Below are 27,767 nucleotides of genomic sequence, written 5' to 3'. Positions count from 1 at the left end.
TGCAATGAACAAAAGTTCTTAGAAAGACAGTGGACACTGCATAGGTTTTATGCTGATTATTTTGAGTAATTACCAATAGTGTCCACTGCCTTTAAAGACAATGTAAACTATTGGTAATTGCCAAAGACCTGTCTTCTCACTTGGTGTATCTCAACATATGCATAACATAACTACCCTGTGAAAATTTGAGCTCAATTGGTCGTCGAAGGTGCAAGATAATAATGAAAGAACAAACACCCTTGTTACACGAAGTTGTGTGCTTTCAGATGCTTGATTTCGGGACCTCAAATTCTAAATCTGAGGTCTCGAAATCATTTCGTGGAAAATTACTTCTGTCTCGAAAACTTCGTCACTTCAGAGGGAGCCGTTTCTCACAATGTTTTATACCATCAACCTCTCCCCATTACTCGTTACCAAATGAGGTTTCATGCTGATAATTAATTAGAGTAACAGCTCTCCATTACTTGTAAACAAGTACCGGTAAGTTCTTATGCTAAAAAACAATTATGAGTAATTACCAATAGTGTCCACTGCCTTTGAAGTCAGTGGACACTATTGGTAATTGTCAAAGACTAGTCTTCACAGTTGGTGTATCTCAACATATGCATAAAATAACAAACCTGTGAAAATTTGAGCTCAATCGGTCGTCGAAGTTGCGAGATATTAATGAAAGAAAAAAACACCCTTGTCACACGAAGTTGTGTGCTTTCTGATGCTTGATTTCGAGACCTCAAATTTTAAACTTGAGGTCTTGAAATCAAATTCATGGAAAATTACTTCTTTCTTGAAAACTACGTCACTTCAGAGGGAGCTGTTTCTCACAATGTTTTATACTATCAACCTCTTCCCATTACTCGTTACCAAGTAAGGTTTTATGATGATAATTATTTTGAGTAATTACCAATAGTGTTCACTGCCTTTAAAGACAAATTAATTGCATAAAAAGGAACTGCATGAGCTTTCGTAGCAACAACTATTTCATCAGATGCAAAGGTTTGACCCAAAACACCACAAAGCAACAAACCAACACAATGCTAAAACCACAAGAACACAAGGTTATCTGGGCTAGCTTCCTTCCCTAGAATTACAATTGAAGTCTTCATCGACCACATATGACCCGAGGCCAATCACACAGATTATGACAACTAAAAATAAACACAAATTATGCAATAGCTTCCTACTAGGAGTTGGTGGAGACATTGTAGAGTGTTTTGTTGGTGCGAATATTTAATGATGCAATAAGTTACAATTTACCTGTATGAAACCATTCCTTTAGTAACATAAGGAACTTATTTATTCACAATTAGTCTTTCCAGAACATTAAAAACAGAAAAGAAGATTATCTGACGTAAAAGATAAAGTAGAATTGCTGGTCGTGGGTTCGAATCCCACCCATGTAATACGCCTGTGATTTTTTCACAGAACTCAGGAAAGTACCGAGTATACAGTGCGAACACACATCGGTGTATATGGGTAATTCCAAAAATGAATACTCTTTATCCCTGATGAAAATTTAACATCTTATAATCTTATAGTTTATTATCGACACTGATCTGTGGACAGATATTCTGTCCCCTCCCACACCATAATTTAAACCCTTCCGATGAATATGCAAAGTTAGCCTTGTCCACCAAGGCTCTTTACGCAAGCACCGACCTGCTCTGAATTCACTGCATAGATACCATACGGCACCATACATAACAGTCCTTGATACTGTGGGGTCGAAACATGATTTTTCGAGCTTTAACCTCGTCAACAAGGCTGTTGGGCCTCGTTGTACAAGGTACAACAACCTCGAAAAACCGTGCTTCGACCCCACAGTATCAAGGACTGTTATGTATGGTGCCGTATGGTATATTTGCAGTGAATTCAGAGCGGGTCGGTGCTTGCGTAAAGAGCTTTGGACACGGCTAATGCAAAGTAGGATCTTAAAACAATTATTCATTTAATCAAAGAATCAGTCAACATGTGTCCAGAGAGCAATCATTGTTTCCAGGGGTAAAGTAAGAGGTTGAGGAACAACACCACACTGCCCATGGGGTTGATGTCCATAACATGCAACTTTGAAATTGGAAAAATATTGAAAAAAGCAAATGGCCAACCACAATTATTCTAAGTTTTGCTTTTCTGTGGTACAATTTTAAAGAAGAAAACAGGGAATTAGCTGAAAGTTTGCCAATCTAGATGTTAAGTGTGTCTGGCCTCTGTGGTAAGTTTAAAGGGCGAATATTGAACCCTTGCACACACGTCACACGCGGCGACTGTGCCACGCTCACCATTTTGGTGGTCAATGGAGGCTATCCTATTATATTTAGTATTATAAAAAAAATCATGGAGTGCTCTTAATCTGATCCGTCTTTTGTGTCGTTTCCATATATATGAGTTCCAATTTCCATAGGTTTGTTATTTTATGCATACATGTTTGTTGCGATACACCAAGTGAGTTAATACTGGTCTTTGACAATTACCAAAAGTGTCCATTCCTTTAAACAACCATCAGATTCTGATTGGCACACTTCAAGCCCCTCATCCCTCAGTTTAGTTCTGATTCCATTCAATTAACCTCAATATGTTTCTTGAAACACATTGGTCAACCACTTCAGTCCAGATCGTGATGCTTTTAAAAGTTTCCTGAGCTCACCGTCACCAAACGCTACAGGTTGTCCCTGCCCTTCCTGATCATCCAACGTAGACGTGTCTTCTGATTGGGTCATATTGTCTTCAGAGGGTCCTGATTGGCCATTTGGGAGACTTATCTCCATATCTGAATCATCTGAGTCTAGGCTGTTCTCATCATCGGAATCATCTGATCCTTCACTTACCCTCCTTCAAGAGAGAGAGAGAGATGAAAAAATAAGAAAACTTTATTCTATATTTTAGGGTTTGCATTAAAGGATTGGGGTACTTTTTGTAACACAAAACACAATGTCCACAGATTTACCTTAAACTTACACAGTTTGAAGATAATGATATTAGAAGGCTTTCCCTAAAATATTTCTTGCTGTAGTTTTTGAGCAAGTCACAAAATAATTTTCATCTCAGTAAAACGAAAAATATTTTAGCATGTAAAAACGTAATGTATAACAGAGTATAACAATGTCACGAAAATCAGTTTTACATGCTAACATAATTTTCGTCTCACTGAGTCGAAAATTATTTTCCTGACTTGTTTTACTCATTTGTGTTTTGTGTCCTACAAAAAGTAGCCAGACCCTTTAAGCCTGGGCAACTAGTGCAACTAGTGTCAAAGTCTCAACTATTGATTGCTTAGTCGAGGCTCGACTACTACTTTTCAACTACTTGATTTAACCATGGTGCCACTACAAGTACAAACAAGATGGGGCGACTACCTGCTTGGTGAACTAATCGAGTCGCTCGCGACTATTCGCGACAACATAACCAGGTATCAGTGACACAGTCCTTCAATTCGTTCAGCGTGAATTTTACTATTACGCCTGAAGCAAACAATACGCCGAAATGCATCGGAATTAAAAAATTAGTCGCGACTAGTGTCAAAAATTATCTGATTTGTCTCAAGGGTAAGAATACTTCAATAATCAACAGAATTGAAATACACGTATATCAGACTCGTAGTCAACATTTGAACATTGTTTATTTATTATTAAAGATATTGCACTATTCAAGTGAAAAACACAAGCCTGCTAGACTCGTCTGGTTTGAGTTAACTGACTAAAAATCACTGCCCTTTGACCTGTATAGATGTTGAGTCCTGAACTGATTGACTGCATGTGTAATAAGTATTGTTTGAAGCTTTGCATGGTGTGGATTAAAAAAGGAAGAAACTATAAATTAATAGTAAACTTGCGGGTACAACCCTGTGTAAATCTCTTTAGTGGGAGTATTGGCTTTGAAAAGAGCTGATGTGGTCTCTCCTGAAGTTGAGCATAGTTTACTAATTGAAACGTCGAGACCACACCGGCTCTTTTCAGGGCCAACACTCTCACAAAAGAGATTTACACATGGTTGTAACTGCAAGTTTACTATTTATTTCTTAACTCTTTTTACATGTGCAATAGTATGCTACCATCATCCAGAAACGGCTGTCTGTTGTGGTTATTTTACTTTGAATAATAATAATAATATCAATGTCTTTTATAGCGAACGTATCTACCAAACAAGGTACTCAAGGCGCTGAGTATATACAAACTTACAGAAAGATAGGTTATTGCAGTGATGAATTATGAGACCCGATTACATGTAGCACCTTATTAGGAGCTGTATGGCGCATTTAGCAGCCACAGCCAGGAACACCGGGGCGAACCCCTTTTCTTTTCGATAAGTGCACTGGGTTCTTTTACATGCGTTACATAACACATAGAAAGCACCGACAAACCTCTTACCTTTCTCTACGGTTCAAGCTTGGGTCTATCAGCCTATGTAAGAAAGTTGAGCAGAGAGACTTTACTGGTGGCAGGACATGAGCTGGAGAATTCAGCAACTGTCACAACAAACAAAATATATCAAAGAATTTAAGCCGAGGTGTTTTAATTGGGTTTAAACTTACTAGAACTTTAAAGTTCCTATGGTAAGCGTGAGGAAGAGTTCTAATGCAAGTATTTATGATTATTACCATCAAAATACTGAAGTCAGACCTTGACAAGGGACTGCACATATCTCTTAGTGAGTATTGACAATCCTTTCTGTAGCTGGGCGCAGAGACTACACATCTATAAGGTAAGACTTGATCTGGCAACAGTCTTACAATATAACCCCTTTTAGTGTTTTAGCGTCCCAAAGCACTTCACATTATTACCCCTGGTCACTGGGCCTTAATTCACTTCTTCAACAATCTCAGCTCCCTAGTGGGGAGTATGCAGCCTGTGCAACATTAATATGCGCTACCCGGCTATCCAATCACAAGAACCATCTCTGCCCTCACAGGTACCTATTTATCCATTGGTGGAGAGAAGCAATTATAGTTAAGTGTCTTGCTCAGGGACACAAGTGTCATGACCGGGATTCGAACCTACACTCTGCTGAACAGAAGCACCAGAGCTTGAGTTCGGTGCTCTTATCCGCTCGGCCACGACACCCTACAAAGCCAGCGTACAAACCTGTTACCTGAAATGACATGCAGTCAGTATTTGGCTTTATAAAAACTGTCTACCTTGTGACATGATATACACAGAAAAAACCTTGGCAAGTTAAGAGATGTTGAAAACAGAACTTATATGAAACTGGGAATGTGATTGGTTTATCTCCCTATCAATTCGATAAATGCACTAATCACCTCTCTGATACTGGCCGAGGCAGGTAGGTCTTGCATCCCGTGTCGTTGGTCTGCCTTCTCTGTTTTAGATGTCTGGCTATTAAGCAGCATGGCAAAGGGAGTAGGCGGTAGTCTCTCATTCAGGTCCTGGAATAAACAACACAAACAGGAATCAATGAACAACATAGTGGATACTACCACATTGACCGCAACTCAAACAGGCAACGTCAAAATTTAGGCAACTGGTCGGGAAAAAAAAAGCTTGCGTACAAAACTGGACCAATATTATTCTTAAATGCAAATGGTTGACTGCTAGCAACTATTTACAATGTGTTTAGAACATAGGCTATTTTTCATAACCAAGGCTTAGGCACTGTCCACCTGCTGGACGTTCTGTATTGAAAGTGTACATTTTCAAAATAAGCTGCAGAGCCGAAGCCAGAGCAAAGAGAAAGCCAAAGCCTAAGTGGAATCCATGGTTTCACCAGGCCTGATACTTCAGGGAGGCAACAAAGGCGACTGCCTCGATGCCCCCTGGCCATTGCCTTGGTGCCCTTGAAATGCTCCAGTAGAAGTTTACAATTTCCTCATAGGGTGCCCTTTACCAAGTAGAAAATGCCTCGCTGTCCTTGCCCTTATTCAAGAACGAAGCATGCACGCCTGGTTTCACAGAGACCATTATGCCCAAGTGTTGAAGGAAAAACTTCATACCGTTTTCCTAGATCTTGCTAGTTCCCATGTTTCAGCATCGCTGGTTATTGTCGCCAGATTCAGACACTCGGTGACAAAGTACAAATGTGATTGGTTCTCCCAGGGCAAGAGGTCAGAGCTGGCGCTCACCGTTTGTTTCCGGGGGATGAAGATGGCACTCATGATTTTGGCGGTAGGAAGTCCTTCATAAGTGTAGACCAATTTGGGTTCCAATGGGTGGAACACAAACACTGTGGATACAAGACGAAAAGTCCATTTGGCAGGAATCTAAAACTTGATTCAACTTAAAGGAACATTACAGAATTTATAAGAAAAAAACTCATTTAAGATCACAGATTTACATGAAAACTTACACGGTCTAGAAAACATCCCAGGAAATATTTCTATCTGAAATGTCATATTTGACGAGAAATAAATAAAACTAATTTCCTGTTTGGAGTTTATTGCTCAGTGCATGTTTTATTCATTTTTTGTTTGAATCGATATCATGCAAAAAGTGAAATCGTTTTTTCACTAATTTGTAAAGAAAAATCCTTCAGGCATTTCAATTCATTAAACAGTTGAGAATGAATAGATTATGTTGCCGTAAGATTCTGTATCTGACTTACAATTTGCCTTCTTGTCAAACACAGCGACGTATTCCGACTCGGTATCGGCTACCAGCACTAACACATCCATAGTGACTCTCCACATCACTGAAGAATAAAATAAAAATAACGGAAGGTATGAAATTATTAGTTTCAAAATCAATCCAAAATAACTTCAACAGAAAAAGTGCCTTTCATATTTAGCAATCATATGGTGATTACATAACTTATTCATAACAATAATAACTGTATTTCAGGCATGGGAATGGGCGATGATGAAAAAACAGGAAATCAATTTTGTACGAAAAAAATTGAACGCTAAACATGCATGTCAGGATTTTGGGCAATGTCCATAATTTGGGCAAGCTAGCTAGGTGACCCAGGCGTCAGTGCTGCACCGAGTGAACTGTTGTCAGTAGACTTTTCAAAGTCTCCACACATGTTCCTTTACTGCAAAATAGGTAAACTTACATTTTCAGATTAGAGAAGAGGGATATTAGCGAAATCCAAATGTATACCCAGGGCTTACAACTCACCCCCCAAATTTTATATCAAATTCACACTGAACTCGAAGACCACAAATTTGAAAGGGGAAAAACAGGAATTCCTGTTTAAACAGGAAAATTCTCATGCCTGGTATTTACAAAGCAGCAAATTGCCAAAGGATACAAAGCACTGAAGAAAGAAGGAAAACAAGAAAGAACAAAGACATTGTCAACCAGCTACAGACTAAGGGGAAAAGGTGGGTTTTGAGAGCCTGTCAATATTTTTAAAGGCAGTGGACACTATTGGTAATTACTCAAAATAATTATTAGCATAAAACCTTTCTTGGTGTCGAGTAATGGGGAGAGGTTGATGGTATAAAACATTGTGAGAAACGACTCCTTCTGAAGTGCCATAGTTTTCGAGAAAGAACTAATTTTCCACGAATTTGATTTCGAGACCTCAGATTTAGAACTTGAGGTCTCGAAATCAACCACCTAAACGCACACAACTTTGTGTGACAATGTTGTTATTTTCTTTCATTATTATCTCGCAACTTTGATGACCGATTGAGCTCAAATTTTCACAGGTTTGTTATTTTATGCATTTGTTGAGATACACCAACTGTGAAGGCTAGTCTTTGACAATTACCATAGTGTCCAGTGTCTTTAAAACAACTAAACACAGGGGCACATTTTCATACTTTGTCAAGATGGTCTGGGGGTCGTCCGAGAGTGTCGGGGTTATCCTGTTTCTTTATTTTTGTGTTTTATGTCCCTTATACTGTTTATTTGATGTAATTTTTATAAATCTTTTTATCTTCTCCATTTTTGGAGGTTTTGAGGAAATAAATAAATAAATAACAGCCTTACATAACAGTCATGATTTTGAACCATGAGGTACCCCTACATCTTTTACAAACCCAAGACGATAGGAGGGAAAATCCTACAAGAGGAAAATCTAAAATCGGGATGTTTCTCAAGGAATTTGTGTACAAAAAAGTTTGAGTACAGGGACAAAAAGATTTGTTAAAAAAAACCATATTATTTAAAGGGATGCATACTTTGTAAATTTGTTGAAAAATAACACAAATTAAGAAAAGAAGAAATGAATAATGTACAGAAAATCAACATCCTTCATGTTATACAACTTGCCAACAAACAGGCACATTTGACCCTGGCAAAAAAAAAGTAGTCAAATCTTATTGAGTACACAAGGACTTTACCTATGCTTTTTATAAAAAAACCTATTGATTTTTCTGACCAAAAAAAATCCAGAAATTAAATTAGAGCAAACATTATGCCTGAGAAAAAACTGCATTTTAACATTTTAACAATTAAACTTGAGTTTAAAATAAAACATAATTTAACTTTATAATAATAAGGGGTACTTACTTAAAAGCACTGGGGTGGATTTCACAAAGGTAGTCCTAACTTAGGACTAGTCCTAGGCAATGCTAAGAGATAGGACCAGTCCTAAGTTACGATGAGTTACTGGTCCTAACTTAGGACCAGTCCTATCTCTTAGCATTGCCTATAGGACTAGTCCTAAGTTAGGACTACCTTTGTGGACTAGTCCTAGGCAATGCTAAGAGATAGGACTGGTCCTAAGTTAGGATGAGTTACTGGTCCTAACTTAGGACCGGTCCTATCTCTTAGCATTGCTTAGGACTAGTCCTAAGTTAGGACTACCTTTGTGAAATCCACCCCGAACACGTTTGGTAATTACTCAAAGACCAGTATTCTCACTTGGTGTATATCCAACAAGCATATAATAACAAAGCTGTAAAAATTTGGACTTAAATTGGTCATCGCAGTTTACAAGAGAATAATGAAAGAAAAAACACCCTTGTTGCATTACTCTGTAAGCTTTCAGTGCATTTATAATAAAAGGCTTCAGCTGGAGTATTTTAGTGTCAGATGAAGCCGTCTTTACAATCGTTTATACTAATCAACAGCTCTAAATTGCTTGTTACCAAATAAGTTTTTATGCTAACAATTATTTTGAGTAATTACCAATAGTGTCCACTGCCTTTATAGCTGCTGAGCCCCTCAAGCCATGTATGTGGGGTGAAATAGCACATGGGTACTGAATGGAACCCATGTACATTGGAAATCCACACGTTACTCTTGCATCTCAATAGCGTCATACAAACTGGGATACTGGTTGAATGGGTGCTATCAAAATGCATATATAAATATAATGTGTCTGTCTACTCTACATCTACATGCTCAGAAAAATAAAAATACACACACTTATTAGGCGCTTAACACGTTGCCTTGGATCAGTCGAGTTGGTATTTGAAAAGCGTTTGTTATAAAATGCATATGGTTAGAAAGGTGTTGGAAAAGTAGAATACAATGATCCACACAAATATGCCTCGAAATTGCGTGGTTTTCTTTTTTACCTCGTCGACTAACACGTTCGACCATTTATGGGAGTCAAGATTTTGACTCCCATAAATGGCCGATCGTGTTAGTTCGCAGAGTAAAGGGAAAACCACGCAATTTCGAGGCAAGATTGTGTGGATCATTGTGTTCTACTTTTAAAAGATCTTTCTATCCATGCATTTTATAACAAACGGTTACAAACGCTTTTTATAGACCAACTCCTCCGATCCAAGGGAACGTGTTCCTTTAAAGGCAGTGGAAACTATTGATGATTACTCAAAATAATTGTTAGCATAAAAATTTATTTGGTAACAAGCAATGGAGAACTGTTGATAGTATAAAACATTGTGAGAAACGGTTCCCTCTGAAGTAGCGTAGTTTTCAAAAAAGAAGTAATTTTCAAAGAATTTGATTTCGAGACCTCAGAATTAGATTTTGACGTCCCGAAATCAAGCATCTGAAAGCACACAACTTTGTGTGACGGGGGAGTTTTTTCTTCCATTATTATCGCGCAAGTCCAATGACTAATTGAGTTCAAATTTGTACAGGTTTATATTTTGTGCATATGTTGAGATACACCAAGTGAGAAGACTGGTCTTTGACAATTACCAAAGGTGTCCAGTGTCTTTAATGCGGTTGTTTCTAAGCGCACATTCAATATTTTCCTGTGGGGCTACTATTGAATTATGATATGATAACTACTCCTTTGACATAGCACATAGTAATGGTCTACAAGGTGCTGAGGCGCAATATGCTGCCAACCAAACCAGGAACACCGGGGCGAACACCTTCTCTTTTCGATAAGCGCACTGGGTTCTTTTACGTGCGTTACTTAACAGTGCTCGTTACAAAGTAAGTTTTTTATGCTAACAATTATTTTGAATAATTACCAATAGTGTACAGTGCATTTAGAGGGGGAAAAATGTACAGCAAATATTGCTTAGAGCTAACTCACCTGTACAGGTTAAAAGGTTCCACACATTCAACACATTGGATGAGGCTGAAATCAGACAGTGGGCAGCTGCACCGTGACCAAATACAAGATGTCTGCAAAAAAACAACTACATTATCAGGGAAATGTCTTCATTCCTACTGAAAAGCTGTTTAGGCTGAGGCTATTGTTAAGTCATTCATTCATTCAAACTTATATTTATTTCCATACTTCATGAAAACATAGAACAAACAATTTCTTTTAATGGAATAACCAATAAACAAAGCTATTTAATGAGGCAGAGAAAAATAAATAAACAGAGTATGGAGGCATCATCTGGAAGCCGAGGCTTATGTAGGGATGCCTGGGGGACAGACAATAAACGGGGACAAGAAGGAACGGACAGACAAAACGAACAAAGACAGACATGATGAAGACAATAATGATGAGAATAATAATTGCACAATAATAATAATATAAAAAATCTATAAAAAATAATAAGAAATCAAGAATAATAAAAAGCGTTAAAAGTAAGCAATAGTAAAATAGGAGTGAAATCACTGCTGCTGCAGAAAATTGTACAGTGCAAAAGTGATGAAGTTTGCAGGGCACTGCTATCGCCGCCCGGAGCTTCCAACCAGGGCCCAACCAAAGGCTGTATACTACCCAGGGAGCTGAGAAAGATTAAAGGAATGCTATTAGCCCATTGACCAGGGCCCTAATGTACAGTGCATTGAGATAATTATTGTCAATCGCGCTGTATAAGAATTTGTGATTATTATTGATTGACCGAGGACACCTCTCAAAATAGTAGTAGATGTTGTAAATGAAAACTCACTCTATTTGATCGCTCTTTATTCCATGGCACAGTGTCTTCTTCAACACGTTCACGTCTGGATCCCACATCGTCACTATGTTGTTAAAGGCAACTGCTAACAGGGACCCGTCTGAAGAGAAACTTGTGCATCTTGGTAATTCCCCCCGGAAGAAGCCCACAGAGTCACAGCCCCAACTTCGGCTTTTTCCTGACAGGAGAGAAAAACACACAAGGATTACAACAAGATAAAAAAAAAACTCCAAACTACTTATTTATGCATGTCCAGTATAGACGATGTGACCTCTGACGTCACACGAAAACCATAGCTAGAGGCAGTTTGAATCCTATGTTTTGGCAGCGGGTACCGCAAGGATATAATAGATGTTAAATTTGCATCGGGGATAAAGAATATTAACACAAAGATCCTTGTAATTAGAACAAGACCAAGATCAAAACAAACTCTCATGTTTGTATTTATATGCAAAGTTATACTTGTATGTTTGGTGTACGGTAACACCCTGTGTGTGTCTACTTGCCACGTAGAGTTTTTGCTCAGGGCACTGTCTTGCTTTATTCTACTACAGCGGAGTAGATAATCGGAGGTTCAGGAGAACTGTCCTGCTTTTTAACTATTACCAGGGCAGATGGTATAGAAATAAGTTGGACTACTACTTTAGCTTATAGGATCGTAATTAACTGTACTGCCGCGGAGTCAGTTCTGAATTGGTCTCAACGTTTCGACTAGCTTGCTCTAGTCATCGTCAGGAGACAGTTCTTTTCAGAACTGAGAAGTCTCCCGAACCTTCGATTATCTACTCCGCGGCAGTAGAATAAAGCAAAACAGTTCTCCAAGAACAAACTCTACCTGGCAAGTAGATACACACATGGTGTTATCGCAAACCAAACATACATTGATACCTCACCATGCAATGCCTCAAATCCTATATAAAGTTATACTTCTTTAGCTATTTTCGTGCTTATAAACAGCTCTATGGAATTTGGCCCTGGCTTTAGGCTGAAGCCTTAGACCAGGATCTGAAAAACCAACAACCCTCATTCTATTTTGCTTACTTAGACTGTCATTATCGTCAGCAAGAGTCCAGAGTTTGAACTTGCCATCATCCCCTGCGGTGACAACCATTGGCTCGTACTCATCATGTGATGATGGTGGTCTAAAACTCAAACACCTGATTGCGCTGCTGTGTGGCTTTGCAATGACTGTGTTCAAAACAAAACTGTGGTGGACAGGAACGGAATACAGATATCAACTCAATATTATCAACTTAAAGGTACTGTACACGTAAGGTAATTGTCAAAGACCAGTGTTCTCATTTGGTGTATTCCATCATAAGCATAAAATAACAAGCCTGTGAACATTTGGGCTCAATTGGTCATCAAAGTTGCAAGAAAATTATGAAAGAAAACACACCCTTGTTGGACGAATTTGTGTGCTTTCAGATAGGAATAAAATACTTCTTTTAGTGAAAAATTACCTCTTTCTCAAAAACTACGTTATTTCAGAGTGAGCCGTCTCTCACAATGTTTTATACTATCAACAGCTCTCCAATGCTTGTTACCAAGTAAATTTTTAAGTTAATATTTATTTAAAGTAATTACCAAACATGTACCTTCCCTTTAAAGGATTTTAATGGGTACTTTATGTAACACAAAACACAATGTCCACAGATTTACACAGTTTGAAGAAAATTATAGCAGATAGCTTTCCTCAAATTATTACTTGCCGAGGTGCTGTAGTTTTTGAAAAATGTGTAAAACAATGTCCCTAAAAAACGTTTTACATGCTAACAAAATTGTTGTCTCACACTGATTCAAAAAAAATATTTTTGTGTGACTTGTTTTACTCATTTTTCAAGAACTACAGCACCTCAGTAAGTAATATTTTAATGGAAGCTTTCTACCATCATTATCTTCAAACTGAGTAAGCTTTATGTAAGTCTGTAGACATTGTGTTTTGTGTCGTACAAAAACTACCCAGACTCTTTAAAGGCACTGGACACTATTTGTTATTAGTCAAAATAGTTGTTAGCATAAAAACTTACTTGGTAACGAGCACTAGAGAGCTGTTGGTAGTATAAAACATTGTGAGAACCAGCTCCCTCTGAAGTAACATACTTTTGACAAAGGTAATTTCTCAGTCAAAACCAAAATACATTAGTTTTTTTTAAAGGATCTTACATTTAATGGGTACTTTTAGTAACACAAAACTTAATGTCCACAGATTTATATTAAACTTACACAGTTTAAAGAAAATGATAGCAGATAGCTTTCCTCAAAATATTACTTGCTGAGGTGCTGTAGTTTTTGAGAAATGAGTTAAACAATGTCCCGAAAGCACGTTTTACATGCTAACAAAATTGTTGTCTCACACTAAGAGAAAAAAATATTTTTTTGTGACTTGTTTTACTCATTTCTCAAGAACTACAGCACCTCAGTAAGTAATATTTTAAGGGAAGCTTTCTACCATCATTATCTTCAAACTGAGTAAGCTTTATGTAAGTCTGTAGACATTGTGTTTTGTCTCGTACAAAAACTACCCAGACTCTTTAAAGACAATGGACACTACTTGTTATTAGTCAAAATAGCTGTTAGCATAAAAACTGACTTGGTAACGAGCACTAGAGAGCTGTTGGTAGTATAAAACAATGCGAGAATCAGCTCCCTCCGAAGTAACGTAGTTTTTGACTAAGGTAATTTCTCAGTCAAAACCAAAATACATTAGTTTTTTTTAATGGATCTTACATTTTTCTTTGAAAACAGTGCACTTATAATATCTTAAAATTAACACCCTAAAATTAATATCATGTCATAAACAGCTTTCTTTTTACCTTTGCTTCTGATGGTCAAACTGCCAGAACTTAAGTCGCATTTCTGAAGTTGTCTGTTGGTCGTCTCGTCTCTCCACTGTGGCCATCCAGTCCCCCTTCAGGTCAAAGGCCACTTTCTCGACCTCTGTGTGAACCAATGGCTGGTGAAGGTCAGATGGTGAGATGTAATTCTCCCCAGTAACATCCAACTGTTGGGAAATTAAACATAAATATAGTTTATTGGATGGTCCACAGGTCTGGAATTCCACAGAGGTCACAGAGACCATGACCTCAGTTGCTTTGGTCTTGGCCTTGGTGCCCCTTTAAACGTTTCCCATGGTCTAGGAGACCAGTCTAGCATTGGCTTTATCTAAGGAGGGCTGCCATCTTAAGACTGATGACCCCATAGAGTTACATATAAGAACTAGAGGGCGCACTGGCCTATATACGCGACCCGGCTTGCGCGCAGGCGGCCATTTTCTAAGTTGAACAAACAGGCATTGCGTAGCGTGTGTTTTTGCGGCCATTTTGTGAGTTGACAAAACAGCATCGCGTAGCGTTCAATAAACACAAACTCCAACGTGTGTTTCATATTCAACGCGTGTACAGAATGGCGCACGCCGGTCTCCTTATGGTCTCCAGTCGCCTTTGTGCAAGAAGTATCACCCGTGCGCCCTCTAGCTCTTAATAACTCTATGGATGAGAACCCCCTGCAATGTATGTGGGGTGAAATAGCACATGGGTACTGAATAAAACCCATGTACCTTGGAAATCCACACGTTACTCTTGCATCTCAATAGCGTCATACAAACTGGAATACTGGTTGAATGGGTGCTATCAAAATGCATTTATATAATAATATAAATATAATAATAAGACTTGTAATGCGCACATATCCACCCTGCTGGGTGTTCAAGGCGCAGTTAAACCAAAACCAAAACAAAACACAACAAAGAAAAAAAAACAGACACAACAAAGTTATTCCTTAAAAACCTGTGACATAAGATAAGTTTTTGAGAAGAGCTGTGAATTTTGTGGTACAAAGACAAGATCTAAGATTAAGTGGTAGAGAGTTCCAGATGCATGGCACAGGAAAAAGACCTGTCACCCCATGAGTGTCGAGACTTGGCTTCAATGAGGAGAAGCATGGAACTTGATAAAAGATTCCTTGATGGAGTGTAAACTTGAAGTAGTTCAGAAATATAGTATTATTGTGTAAACATAAATATAATAAGGCTGTCTACTCTACATCTACATGCTCTTAATGGCACAGGAAAAAGACCTGTCACCCCATGAGTGTCGAGACTTGGGTTCAATGAGAAGAAGCATGGAACTTGATAAAAGATTCCTTGATGGAGTGTAAACTTGAAGTAGTTCAGAAATATAGTATTATTGTGTATACATAAATATAATAAGGCTGTCTACTCTACATCTACATGCTCTACATGGCACAGGAAAAAGACCTGTCACCCCATGAGTGTCGAGACTTGGGTTCAATGAGGAGAAGCATGGAACTTGATAAAAGATTCCTTGATGGAGTGTAAACTTGAAGTAGTTCAGAAATATAGTATTATTGTGTATACATAAATATAATAAGGCTGTCTACTCTACATCTACATGCTCAACAAAGCCAGACTTTTGAAGGTAGATAACTTACGCTAAACAGCAGACGATCTTCTTGTAAGTGGAAGAATTGTAGCTGCCCTACCATGCCGTTAGTGACTAGCGCCTTAGTGTGGGGGTCTAATACCAGACCAGTGGGTAGGTAACCCTCCCTCTTCTGGTTGAAGTTGGTCCGCACTAAACCCTGGATGGTTTGGGTGGTCTTCAGATGAGCTTGGATTAGAATAGCTGGAGAAAGGATGGTCAATAAAGTAAGGGTTATGTCAAACGAGGCAATTTACGGGCAACCAGTTGCAGGCAATCTCCAAGAAGAAAAGGCATTCCCATTTAAATGTTAAAAAGATTTCTTTTGTGGATCGTAAGACAATGTTTTAAAAGTGCTACTAAAGTGGTCCTGTAGCATGAACTGTTGCAGTTGGTTGCCTCCAAGTTGCCTGCAAAAGTTGCCTCGTGTGATAAGGCCTTGACGACTCAAACAACAGTCTGCATGACATTGGAAATTAACACAATACTCTTTAGGTGAATTTGTTTTTTGAATGCTTACTTGATTGTTAAAGAAAAAGTTGTGGAAGTGTCGTGGCCCAGCAGTTAAAGATGCTATGTCAGATTTTTTGCCGATTTGACCCAAAAATTTTGATTTAAAATTCAATAGGTATTTTGATGGAGGGTCGAGAAAGTTACAAGCTTTCATTTGAGCCATTGCTTGAAAAAGTCCGCCAATTATTAGTAGCAGTGAAATAAAGTGCTCAAAATTTGTTGTTGTCAGGATCCCGACAATATATGACGTGACCAACTCTTATGTGTTTAATCAGAAATGTTTTAAATTTTTGTCATGGTTCCTGACCATTAAAAGCAAAAGTAATTTTTTTTTTCGTGAGAGCGGGTGATACTCTTTGAACTACCATTCACTCAAATAAATATATTTTTAAATTTTTGGGGCCAAAAATCCGACATAGAATCTTTAAAAGCACCGAATTAAAACTCTGTTTCTGATCAGCAGAGTGTGGGTTCGAATCCCAGCCATGACACTTGGGTCCTTAAGCAAGACACAAAACCATTGCTTCCTCCTTTGGATGGGACGTAAAGTCATTGGTCCCATGTAATGTGTAACGCATAAAAAAACAAAAAAAAATAGTCAGTTAGCGATTGAGAAAGCGTTCTCCCTGGTGATCCTGGCTGTGGCTGCTGTATGCACCATAGCACCTTGTAAACCCTTATAAGGTGCTTCATAATTGGGTCGCATAATTCATAACTTCAATAACCCATCTCTCTCAATGATGTATATACTAAACGCCTTGAATACCTTGTTTGGTAGCTACGTGCGCTATATAAGACTTTTGATATTATATGAGTAGGGTAGATGGCCTTAGCTTTCGATCCAAACCGGACCTTCTTCAGAGGCAAAAACGGGACCTTCTTCAGAGGCGTTCATTTTATATTATTTATCCCCTCACAGTGACACTTTCCAGGTTGTGTCATACAACAACTACCAAAAATGAATCTGTTATTTTCACTGGTTGAAAAGCTTTTTTTTATGCTGAGCTGATTACGATGCTTAGTATATAAAACTGGGCCAGGCTGTAATATAAGTTATCACAAAAGCGCGAGTGGAATACGGAAAAATATAGCGCTTCTGCGTCCCATATCCAACGAGGGCGAAGGCCAAGTTGGATATGGGGCGCAGACGCGCTATATTTTCCGTATTTCCACGAGCGCGCATGTGATAACGTATTTATCTTCGAGCAAACTTGCCGCGTGACATAGAACACACAAGACGCATGGTAGTGATATTAGCCGTGCAATATAGGTTTATATCACCACTCCATTCTGCCAATCTGATTGGAGGATTAGCGCGTACTTGAAGATAAAGGTGTATATCTACTGACCATTAGTCATGAGTGATAGAGCTCTGTGTTGACTGTTTGGTGCACATGTAATGTAGCCTATAGGTGCCCCTTGACGAGGTAGGAACTTCCTTCTCATTGTATCGTGCTGCCATTCTACAACTGTGCATTCATGACCAACACTGTACAATGTTGAACCTGTAAGAAATGGAGCAATATATAGAGTCATCATTTATATTTTTATCACATTATCTCATTATCTATCCAACGGTACAAGTGCAAATAAGAGGATGGTGAATAGGAAAAGAAAAGAAAAGAAATGATCAGAGTTAAACAATAAAATAATAATAATAATTTGGGGGGGATAATCACCTAATCATCGTTACTCGCAGCTAAGAGCTGAATTGCGAAGGATGCGGATACAACGTGTTCGAAAAGCAGGCATGCAAGGGCACAATTGGCTGCCAGCCACATCAACCCATTATGACCACGGAGCACAGCCAAGATCGAAAGTGTTTGTTTTTTCCCGAGGGAGGAAAACCGGATGGTCTGGAAAACCCTTGTGGCACAGAAGAGAACCAAAGCACAACTCAAGTCACATATGGCCCGGGGTCACCTTGGTGAGAGGCGAGCGCTTTACGCACAAGCCAACCATGCCACAATAACCAGGTTGGGACTCAAAACCCAATTTACTGGCAAGGCTTTAAGTCTGAGGTGGATTCGAACCAGGGGTCTACAAAGGTTAACACGGCAGAGGGAAAGAAACCATCGAGCCAACCTTATTATACTTTTTTTTACAGACATGTGTTTGAAGGACATAACAAATGCAGAACTATGATTTTGAAAAGGTACATCAGAAAACATCCCATTACAATGAAAATCAGTAGGATTTGAAACTTTGCATGGTGGAGATAAGATATAGAAGAGTTTGCGGTAACACCATGTAATGATCTCTAAATGAGTTGAGGTGGTTCTGAAAAGAACCGTTGGTTTAACTCAAACGTTAAGAGTTAATCCAACGGTTCTTTTCAGAACCACCTCAACTCATTTAGAGATCATTACATGGTGTTACCGCAAACTCTTCTATAACAATGAAAATCCTCATCACGTATAAGAATCTGTTTAAGGACAGAAATAGATAAAATGTTACGGCCAAGAATAAAACATTTTTTAAATTTTTAACTGGACCATTGAGTAAATGTGTCAAACACTCCCAAAAAGTATTGTCAGAGCTTCCATGTAAAAACAATTTCTTTAAAACCTACCCTCTGGTGAGTAACATAGATGCTCAACTCGGAGCTTTAAAACCTACCCTCTGGTGAGTAATATAGATGCTCAACTCGGAGCTTTAAAACCTACCCTCTGGTGAGTAACATAGATGCTCAACTCGGAGTGAATGCCAGTGTTCTCTAGCACGGACTTCTTTCTGATGGAAGTTCCTCCAGATTGATATACATCCCTTCTCATCACCTACAGCTATGCAGTAGTCAACCGGGTGACAAGCCACACAGGTCAATGGCGTCGCATCGGCTGATATTCTAACACACAGGAGACATTTTAATAAATGTTAAATTTGTATTCGAACTGCCTCTAGCAACTTGGCAATCTCGGTGGTCTAGTTGGTTTGACTCTGCTCTAGTATTTCAAAGGTCGTGGGTTAAAAACAGAGTAATCATATCACTCTGTGATTTCTCCAATGCATTTGTGAGTCTTGCGACCTAGACATGCTAGACCACTTGGTCACAACAATCAACAACCCACATCCAATCATCTACTCACTTCTTCAGCTCCATATCTTTCCTGAATAATATTTTTAGGGTGCTGCCGATGATGCTGGCAATAAACTCCCCTCTTGGCCCTAGGGCCACGCCCTTGTCTCCGCCCTTGACATTACTAATCAGAAAACTGTCCTTAACATCTTCATATCGTGCCCCTGCCTTTGGAATGACTAGTTGGACCAGCTTCAGACGATGTTTCTTGCCTGAAATACAAAAGAAGATCATATTATAGGGGTCTGTCTGTACAACTACACTGCTAAAAATGGTTTTCTTGAAACAAGAAAAACATCTTATTTTGAGAAAATCTTCTTGTGTCACTCCCTAGAAAATATTTTCTAGGGAGTGACACAAGAATAATTTTCTTGAAATAAGATGTGTTTCTTGTTTCAAGAATACCATTTTTAGCAGTGTAAAAATAAGTCTACTTCTGAAATAGTATACAAATATTGAGTGCCTCAGAGTGGAATGGGAGGAATATTATCCAAAGGTACAATTTGGACTGTTCGCCGAGTGAATTTTACCGAGCGATAATATTCCTTCCATTTCACGAACTAAAGCCGCTCAATATTTGTTTCATATAACTTACATATATTAGATCCATGTCATTTGATGTATTTTAAAAGTATAACATTATGAAAAATCACACAAATTACTGACAACCAAAAATCATATAGCGCCGCGTAGCGGCAACAATGCACAAATCAGATCGCAACCATTTGCACAGGTGCTCCTTTGTTTTAGCAGCGGTGTGGCAGCGCTGTACTGCTCAAAAACATTGGTAACAAGGATGATCTTAACTGTTGAATGGAAAATGCTATTCCCCATGGGCGAATAGGTCTTTTTGATCGCCGGTGCGGATGTAGTGAATGTCACATGAATTAAGTTCCACCAATCAAACGACAAGGATCTGTATGTCAGTTACACGTATATAATCTAAAACAACAGCAAGTCATGGTCTAGCGGTTAAGAGCACCGGATTCAAGCTTTGGTGTTTGATCAGCAGAGAGTGGGTTCATGTCCCAGTTGTAAAGTGTCCTTAAGCAAGACACTTAACCATGATTGCTTCATAAAAGTTGGGGAGGTAGTGCTTTCTGCTCTACCAGCCAGGGTTCTGATCGATAGCACCCAAGCCTACATCCGTATGGACTGTAAAGGGGGTTTCCCCCGTTTCAGCCCCAGGGGTACATGTAAGTGACAGTGGCCCCGTGGAGAAATAGTTGATTGTAGCCCACACCTTGAAGTGGCCTTCAGGCCTTGTGTGTCTGACAACTTTCATTAAAAAAAAAACAGTCAAATTTAATGTTCTTCAGAACCTTCCCTTTCATAACAACTGAAGGACAACTACGCTAGATTCAAGCAACAATTTTAAACAGAGTATGTACTGTCAGTGTGATAGTAGGTCCATACGTGGATATCCACCCTCAATCTATCTTGTTGAATTAGGCAGAACACATTTATAGCCTTTGTTCAACACTGTTCAAGGAAAAAATCTAAACTGGTCAAACCGATTATCTATGACTGGTTTAAAGGCAGTGGACACTATTGGTAATTGTCAAAGACTAGCCTTCACAGTTGGTGTATCTCAACATATGCATAAAATAACAAACCTGTGAAAATTTGAACTCAATCGGTCATCAAAGTTGTGAGATAATAATGAAAGAAGAAAACACCCTTGTCACATGAAGTTGTGTGCGTTTAGATGGTTGATTTCGAGACCTCAAGTTCTAAATCTGAGGTCTCAAAATCAAATTCGTGGAAAATTACTTCTTTCTCGAAAACTATGGCACTTTAGAGGGTGCCGTTTCTCACAATGTTTTATACCATCAACCTCTCCCCATTAACCGTCACCAAGAAAAGTTATATGCTATAATTATTTTGAGTAATTACCAATAGTGTCCACTGCCTTTAAAGAATTTCACCATTATTAACAAATTATACACATTTCTTGATGATAAGTGCCATTCAAATAAAGTGCACTGTGCCACCTATACATGTAAGAGGTTAAAAACATACTTACAACGGACACCTACAATTTTAATAAGTGACAAACACAAATAAAATACAAAGTAAAATTGTGCCCCAATAGGGTCCATATTGCAGAAAGCTACAACAACAGGCCGAGGTCGTCTCATAAAGTTCACTTTAAATTATCTTCAAATTTCTGAATCATCTTAAAATCTTGACACTCACCGCTTTGTTTGTCAGCTATTGTTGCAAACAACAACTCTTTAACATCTGAATGAACAAAGAGACTGTGGACTGGGGGTCCGACATTCAGCGTCTGCAAACCAAGAAAAAAAAAACAGTTTATCTTGACCATAAAAAAGGACAAAAGCTTTCCCTCCAAACTCCATCATGTCGGTTTTAAAGGCAGTAGACATAAAGTTTTACTTGGTAATGAGCAATGAAGAGCTATTGAATGTATAAAACATTGTGATAAACGGCTCGCTCTGAAGTAACGTAGTTTACGTAGTTTTCAAGAAAAAAGAAATTTTCCCCGAATTTGATTTTGACACCTCAAAATTAGATGTTGAGGTCTCGAAATCAAGAATCTGAAAGCACATCTTTGAGTGACAAGGGTGTTTTTTCTTTCATTATCTCGCAACTTTGATAACCAATCGAGCCCTAAAAACTCCTACACATACAATCTCCTTAGTTCATATCTTAATGTTTGACTGATACAGAGAGAGAAAAGAACAACATTTTCTTATTTTCAAATCAGCCCATCTCAATCCAAATACAGTAGCTTTCACATATTAAGTTGAGACACCATTAATTCATTGATAACTTGTTCTTTTTAATAGAACACTTTACACTTATGTATCAAATGCCCTTTACACGAGTGCCCTGGTAATTAGTCCAACAACATTCCTTTTATTTTTTTCAGCTCCCTGTGGAGTATACAGCCCAAGGCTGCCGTAGCATTCTTAAGGGCAATTCCAAGCAAACATGGACATCACACCAAAAACTCAAATATTTGTCACAACTTTCTTTCCACTTCAAGAAATGACACAGGAAAGTGTAATGCGACTGACCATGGAATTGCCCTTAAGGCATTTTCAAACACAATATCAACCTCTACCCTCGGGGGTAATCATTTGTACCACTGAGTAAACAATGAGAAGTAATTATAGTAAAGCATCTTGCCCAAGGGCGCAAGTGTCACGATTTGGATTAAAACTGACACTCCGATGACTCAACCACAAGAACTTGAATTTTATGCTCTAAACCACTCAACCATGACACCCTGGCAAGCATGGGGAAAATAATGTAATACCCATTCAGGCCTGTATGCTTTTTTTTTGAACGGGCAAGGGCACCAAGACATTTTCTTCCATGTAGGGCACCTGTGAGGAAATTACAAATTTCTACTGAAGCATTTCAAGGGCACCAGGGCAATGACCAGGGGCCAATTTCATAGAGCTGCTTAAGCAAAACATAAAGCACGAAAACAGCTCGCTTAGTTTACACATAGTACTGGCCATAATGTCATGCCATATACTTTGCTTGTGACTGGTATTTAGCTGTTGTTTACTTAGCATAACAAATGAGTGGAGTCTTGGCCGGTAAATCTGATTTTACTAAGCAAGGATTTTTTTGCTTAAGCACAACAGCTCTATGAAATTGGGCCATGGGGGCATGGAGGCAATTACCGTCGTTGCCAAGTGTCAGGTCCTGCCAATTTTCATCATGTCAAACTTAAGGTTAGGAAAAGAAACAATGAATCGAGAATGAAAAAAAGAGGCTAAGTACTGTACCTTGAGGAGCACACTGTCAGTATAATCCCACTGATTGATGGTCCCATCCAGAGAGCTTGTAAATACCTATATACATCATGGAAGTCAACAAAATAAAGCAATCAAAACACTACTCATGTATAAACCATTCTTGTTCATCTTTGTGCCAAGCAACAATCATGGGTTCACAAGAATTGTTTTACGTGTCCATTTTACCAATAACAATTTTAAAGGATTTGGGTACTTTTTGTAACACAAAACACAATGTCCACAGATTAACATTAAACTTACACCGTTTGAAGATCTAGTAGAAAGCGTACCTTAAAATATTAGTTGCTGAGGTGCTGATGTTTTTGAGAAATACATGTACGTAAAACAATGTCATGAAAAATCGCTTTTACATGCTAAAATAGTTTTCGTCTCATGACCACTGAGACAAAAATTGTTTTCATGATATTGTTTTACTCATTTCTCAAAAACTACAGCACCTCAGCAAGTGATATTTTCAGGGTTCAGGGAACCTCTTTTTAACATCATTATCTTCAAACTGTGTTAAGTTTTTAATGTAAATCTGTGGACATTGTGTTTTCATGTCCTACAAAAAGTACCTAGACCCTTTAAAACCACTTATATTAACAATCAATATGTGACTGTGTCAATGATGAATAAAAGGTGATTGACTTTGTTGAATAGAAGATCTGCAAAGAGTTACTCCATATTTATCTCTTGTTTGTTTGGCCCCCTTGTAGAAAAAAAGTGTACACATGATTAGGGCTGTAAACAATTAGCAAAATAATTAAAGGAACACGTTGCCTTGGATCGGACGAGTTGGTCTTTGAAAAGTGTTTCTAATCGTTTGTTATAAAATGCATGGTTAAAAAGATGTTGTAAAAGTAGAATACAATAATCCACACACATTTGCCTCGAAATTGCGTGGTTTTCCTTTTACTTTGCGAACTAACACGGTCGGCCATTTATGGGAGTCAAAAAGTTGACTCCCCTAGATGGCTGACCGTGTTTGTCGACGAGGTAAAAGGAAAACCACGCAATTTCGAATGATACTTGCGTGGATCATTATATTCTATTTTTAAAATATCTTTCTAATCAATTGCATTTTATAACAAACGGTTACAAAGGCTTTTCAAATACCAACTCGACCGATCCAAGGCAACGTGTTCCTTTAAACAACTTTTAAACTCATTTCTAATCCGCATACATGCAGCACAATGACGCTTTACATTTTAACACCAAACATCTTTCTGATTACCTTATAGAAGTAATACTCAAGGACAGAAGTTCTAACCATAACAGAAAAACAACCCTGCGTTGAGAAGAAAAAAAACACACACAAAAATTTACAGTTTTACATTCTTACCTGCAATTTATTTCTTGGGTTAACTGCTACCCCAGTGACCTCTCCATCATGACCTTTCAACTCTTGGACACATTCACCACTAGCTGTGCTGAAGATCTTCACGATAAACCCAGACGACACAAAAATATATCTGAAAGAGTAAATTAACAGAACTATAATTAGTATTTTGTTTGTTTTAGATATCTCCCCATCACAGACAGGATAACATTTATTGCATACTGACTCAGCAATAAAACATAACTGATGGATGTGCATATTGTATGTCATTGAACAAGCTTAAAGGCAGTGGACACTATCGGTAATTACTCAAAATAATTATCAGCATAAAACCTTGATTGTTAAATAGTAATGGGGAGAGTAGTAATGGGGAGAGGTTGATAGTATAAAACATTGTGAGAAACTGCTCCCTCTGAAGTGACGTATTTTTCAAGAAAGAAGTAATCTTCCACGAATTTGATTTTGAGACCTCAAGTTTAGAATTTGAGGTCTCGAAATCGAGGTCTCGAAATCAAGCATCTGAAAGCACACAACTTTGTGTGACAAGGATGTTTTTTCTTTCATTATTATCTCGCAACTGTGACGACCAATCTAGCTCAAATTTCCACAGGTTTGTTATTTTATGCATAATGTCAAGATACACCAAGTGAGGAGACTGGTCTTTGACAATATTACCCAAAAGTGTCCAGGGGTCATTTTCACAAAGAGTTAAGACTAGTCTTATCTTGAGTTGGGACGAGTTACTCTTCCTAACTTAGAACTAACTATATGTTTTTGATATTTCCTAGGACTAGTCCTAAGTTAGGACTAGGACTCTAGTCCTAAGGTAGGACTAGTCCTAACTCTTTGTAAACAATTACATTTTTTTCTATTAAAAAGCATTGGAGTCAGACGGACAGTGGCAATTTCGAAGTAGAGAACAAAACTTGCTGACGCCCCGTCTGTGGTCAGCTGCATGGTGGTGTGAAGCGAGCGTAACGAAACATGGCGTCGCGGTGTATAGATCAGGTGGTAGTCGCATCACGTGTCTTCGGTTTGCTGGTGACGCGTTGTGGGTGGATGTCCATCAACGGCTGTTTAATGCTACACTTGTTACAGGCGTTGCAGCAAATGCTATACATTGTACACTGGGATGGGTACAGGCGCTGCAGCTAGCGAGTGCCCACGTGCGTTCAATCATGGGCAACGTAACTTACACGGTGCCGGGTTGTTGGAAAATTATCAAAAAGGGGGTGAAAGGTTCTCAGAAAGGGAATATTGTCTGAAAGAGGGGATGAAGTCTGCTGGTCTGGATTTTTCTGGTCATCGCCCCCCCCCCCCCCCAAAAAAAAAAAAAAAAAAAAAAAGCGAAAAAAAAGGGGGAAAAAGATGATAAATAAATAAAAACCGCTGTACTTCATCTAGGCCTACGATTTTTGTGCATGGTTAAATTGCTTTTTATAATGTTTAGTGCTGCCAGTGTCACTGTAGAAAAAAATGGCGTTCAATACAGATACATACCAGGATTTGCTGGAACGGTACCTTCAAAATCAAACATTTCCAACATTTTCACAGTGACAGGGATCAAAGCGGTTTTTATTTATTTATCATTTTTTTCCCCCTTTTTTTTCGTTTTTTTCTTCTTTTTTTTTGGGGGGGGGGGGGGGGGCGATGACCAGAAAAATCCAGACTAGCAGACTTCATCCCCTCTTTCAGACAATATTCCCTTTCTGAGGACCTTTCACCCCCTTTTTGATAATTTTCCAACAACCCGGCACCGTGTAAGTTACGTTGCCCATGATTGAACGCACGTGGGCACTCGCTAGCTGCAGCGCCTGTACCCATCCCAGTGTACAATGTATAGCATTTGCTGCAACGCCTGTAACAAGTGTAGCATTAAACAGCCGTTGATGGACATCCACCCACAACGCGTCACCAGCAAACCGAAGACACGTGATGCGACTACCACCTGATCTATACACCGCGACGCCATGTTTCGTTACCATACACATCCGAAAATCGCAGACTTGTCAATCGCTCCACGATGCGGAGTTAAAAATTATCGATTTGGAGTTTAAAAAATGATCGTGAGTACAATTAAATGCCTGATGTTACATCCTAGACGTATCGAGAATAGAGTAGGCGATTTTTGAGCTAGTTTGATTGGTCTTTTTGTCATTTTGAGGCATTTTTTGTGGCTGGGTGTCGCGAAAAACAGGGTATTTGTTAAAACTCTGTGCCGTTCCCTGGGGCGCTAGTACAACAGATGAAGTCAAAAATTGTTTAAAAGGAGTACAGCGCCCCAGTCACTGGGTCTAAGATACTACTATATTATTTCATATCGAATGAAAAAGTGGTGGCGCCACACGGAAACTTTTCCGAAATAATATAGTATTAGTATTTGATTTACCTCAATGAGATATCCCTTTTTGTAAAAATGACTTAAAAGGTGGTGGCGCCATGACCCAGAAAGTGGGTTTATTAAGGAAGGGTCAAACTCAAGGGGTCAAATGATAGAATTCTAAAAAATTAAAAATGCGACTTCGTCTTCGTTTCCCCCACCAACATTTCACAATGAAACAAACGCCTAAAAATACGCATGTAAATAGGGTAAATAGCTAGAGTAATCAACCTTCTATTCAACAACATCTTACTTCGAATCTGTAGAGAAAACCGGCCGATTTCTTATCAGATCTGACCCTCCATGCAAGACCATGCGGCCCTCTCTGTGCGGCGCCATGTTTAAACTACCTGACCTTTCACCTTTCTTAGTTATAAATAATTATTCTCATTGAAAACTAATAACTATATTAATTAAGCCATTTCTTACAACAAAATTGCTATAAAATTAAATAAATCGCAGGAACTTTTAGTTTTTGTCAATAAAGTTTTTCAAAAAAATTAAACAGATTTGATACCTGAGAGATATTTAGTAGTTATATTAAAAAAGTAACGCTCGTGAGAAAAGTATTGCGCACCTACACCTCCTGCGTAAAGCATAAGTTAGCACATTTTAGAGATAGCAAATTTATCAAACAGTTAATTGCGCTGCCTCTCTGCGTAATCTCGAGATGGGGCAGTTTTCTAGAAATGCGCTCAACGCACATGTCCTTGCAATACATTGTGTGTAGCTGGCGCTAGAGGGCGCACTCCATCAGATTTCTGGTTCTTTTTTTTCCAGCTCTTGTGAGAAATAAAAATTTGTGTAATTTTCTCAGTTTATTTCACTGTGAGAGGCGAGGAAAAATTCATGGGCAAGATGAAACTGAAACCAGAAACAAAGCAGAGGCTGATGAATGTCACAACAGTCGCAAAGTTCAGCTTCCAGTTTGGTTTTGTTCCATTTCTTCTGTATTTGGGTAAGAAAATAAGGGTTTATAAACTCAAAACTTACAAAACTTACAAAAAGTCAAAGAGAAAGAGAAGAAGAGCAATTGTAATCAACAAACCATCAAAATCA

The 27,767-nt window shown here is 38.5% G+C and overlaps 1 protein-coding gene across 1 annotated transcript; it reads right to left on the bottom strand.

Annotated features, from left to right (window-relative positions):
- Positions 1-1,825: 1,825 nt before the first annotated feature.
- LOC139949214 (WD repeat-containing protein 75-like) lies at positions 1,826-27,049 on the bottom strand. Its single transcript, XM_071947609.1, has 17 exons — positions 26,962-27,049; positions 24,332-24,461; positions 22,978-23,043; positions 21,410-21,500; positions 19,221-19,422; positions 18,801-18,979; positions 17,484-17,639; positions 15,632-15,825; positions 13,996-14,183; positions 12,221-12,384; positions 11,171-11,357; positions 10,357-10,448; positions 6,550-6,636; positions 5,942-6,171; positions 5,252-5,377; positions 4,362-4,459; positions 1,826-2,826 (listed from the first exon to the last, which is right to left on the bottom strand). Exons 1-17 carry the CDS (start codon positions 27,045-27,047, stop codon positions 2,565-2,567), a joined length of 2,538 nt encoding a protein of 845 aa, XP_071803710.1. The 5' UTR covers positions 27,048-27,049; the 3' UTR covers positions 1,826-2,564.
- Between the last annotated feature and the right edge of the window lie 718 nt (positions 27,050-27,767).

The sequence above is a fragment of the Asterias amurensis genome, chromosome 16 (genome assembly GCF_032118995.1).
Source record: "Asterias amurensis chromosome 16, ASM3211899v1".
Lineage (NCBI taxonomy): Eukaryota > Metazoa > Echinodermata > Asteroidea > Forcipulatida > Asteriidae > Asterias > Asterias amurensis.
This window is presented reverse-complemented; position numbering and strand designations above follow the sequence as displayed.

Excerpts from the sequence above, each read along its gene's own strand:
- LOC139949214 (XM_071947609.1), bottom strand. The coding sequence starts at position 27,047 with ATGGCGCCGCACAGAGAGGGCCGCATGGTCTTGCATGGAGGGTCAGAT. Across the intron at positions 24,462-26,961 it reads GTTTTCTCTACAGATTCGAA|ATATATTTTTGTGTCGTCTG; the intron begins GTAAGATGTTGT and ends TTACTCTTTCAG. Across the intron at positions 17,640-18,800 it reads TCTATGTTACTCACCAGAGG|GTTCAACATTGTACAGTGTT; the intron begins GTAGGTTTTAAA and ends CATTTCTTACAG.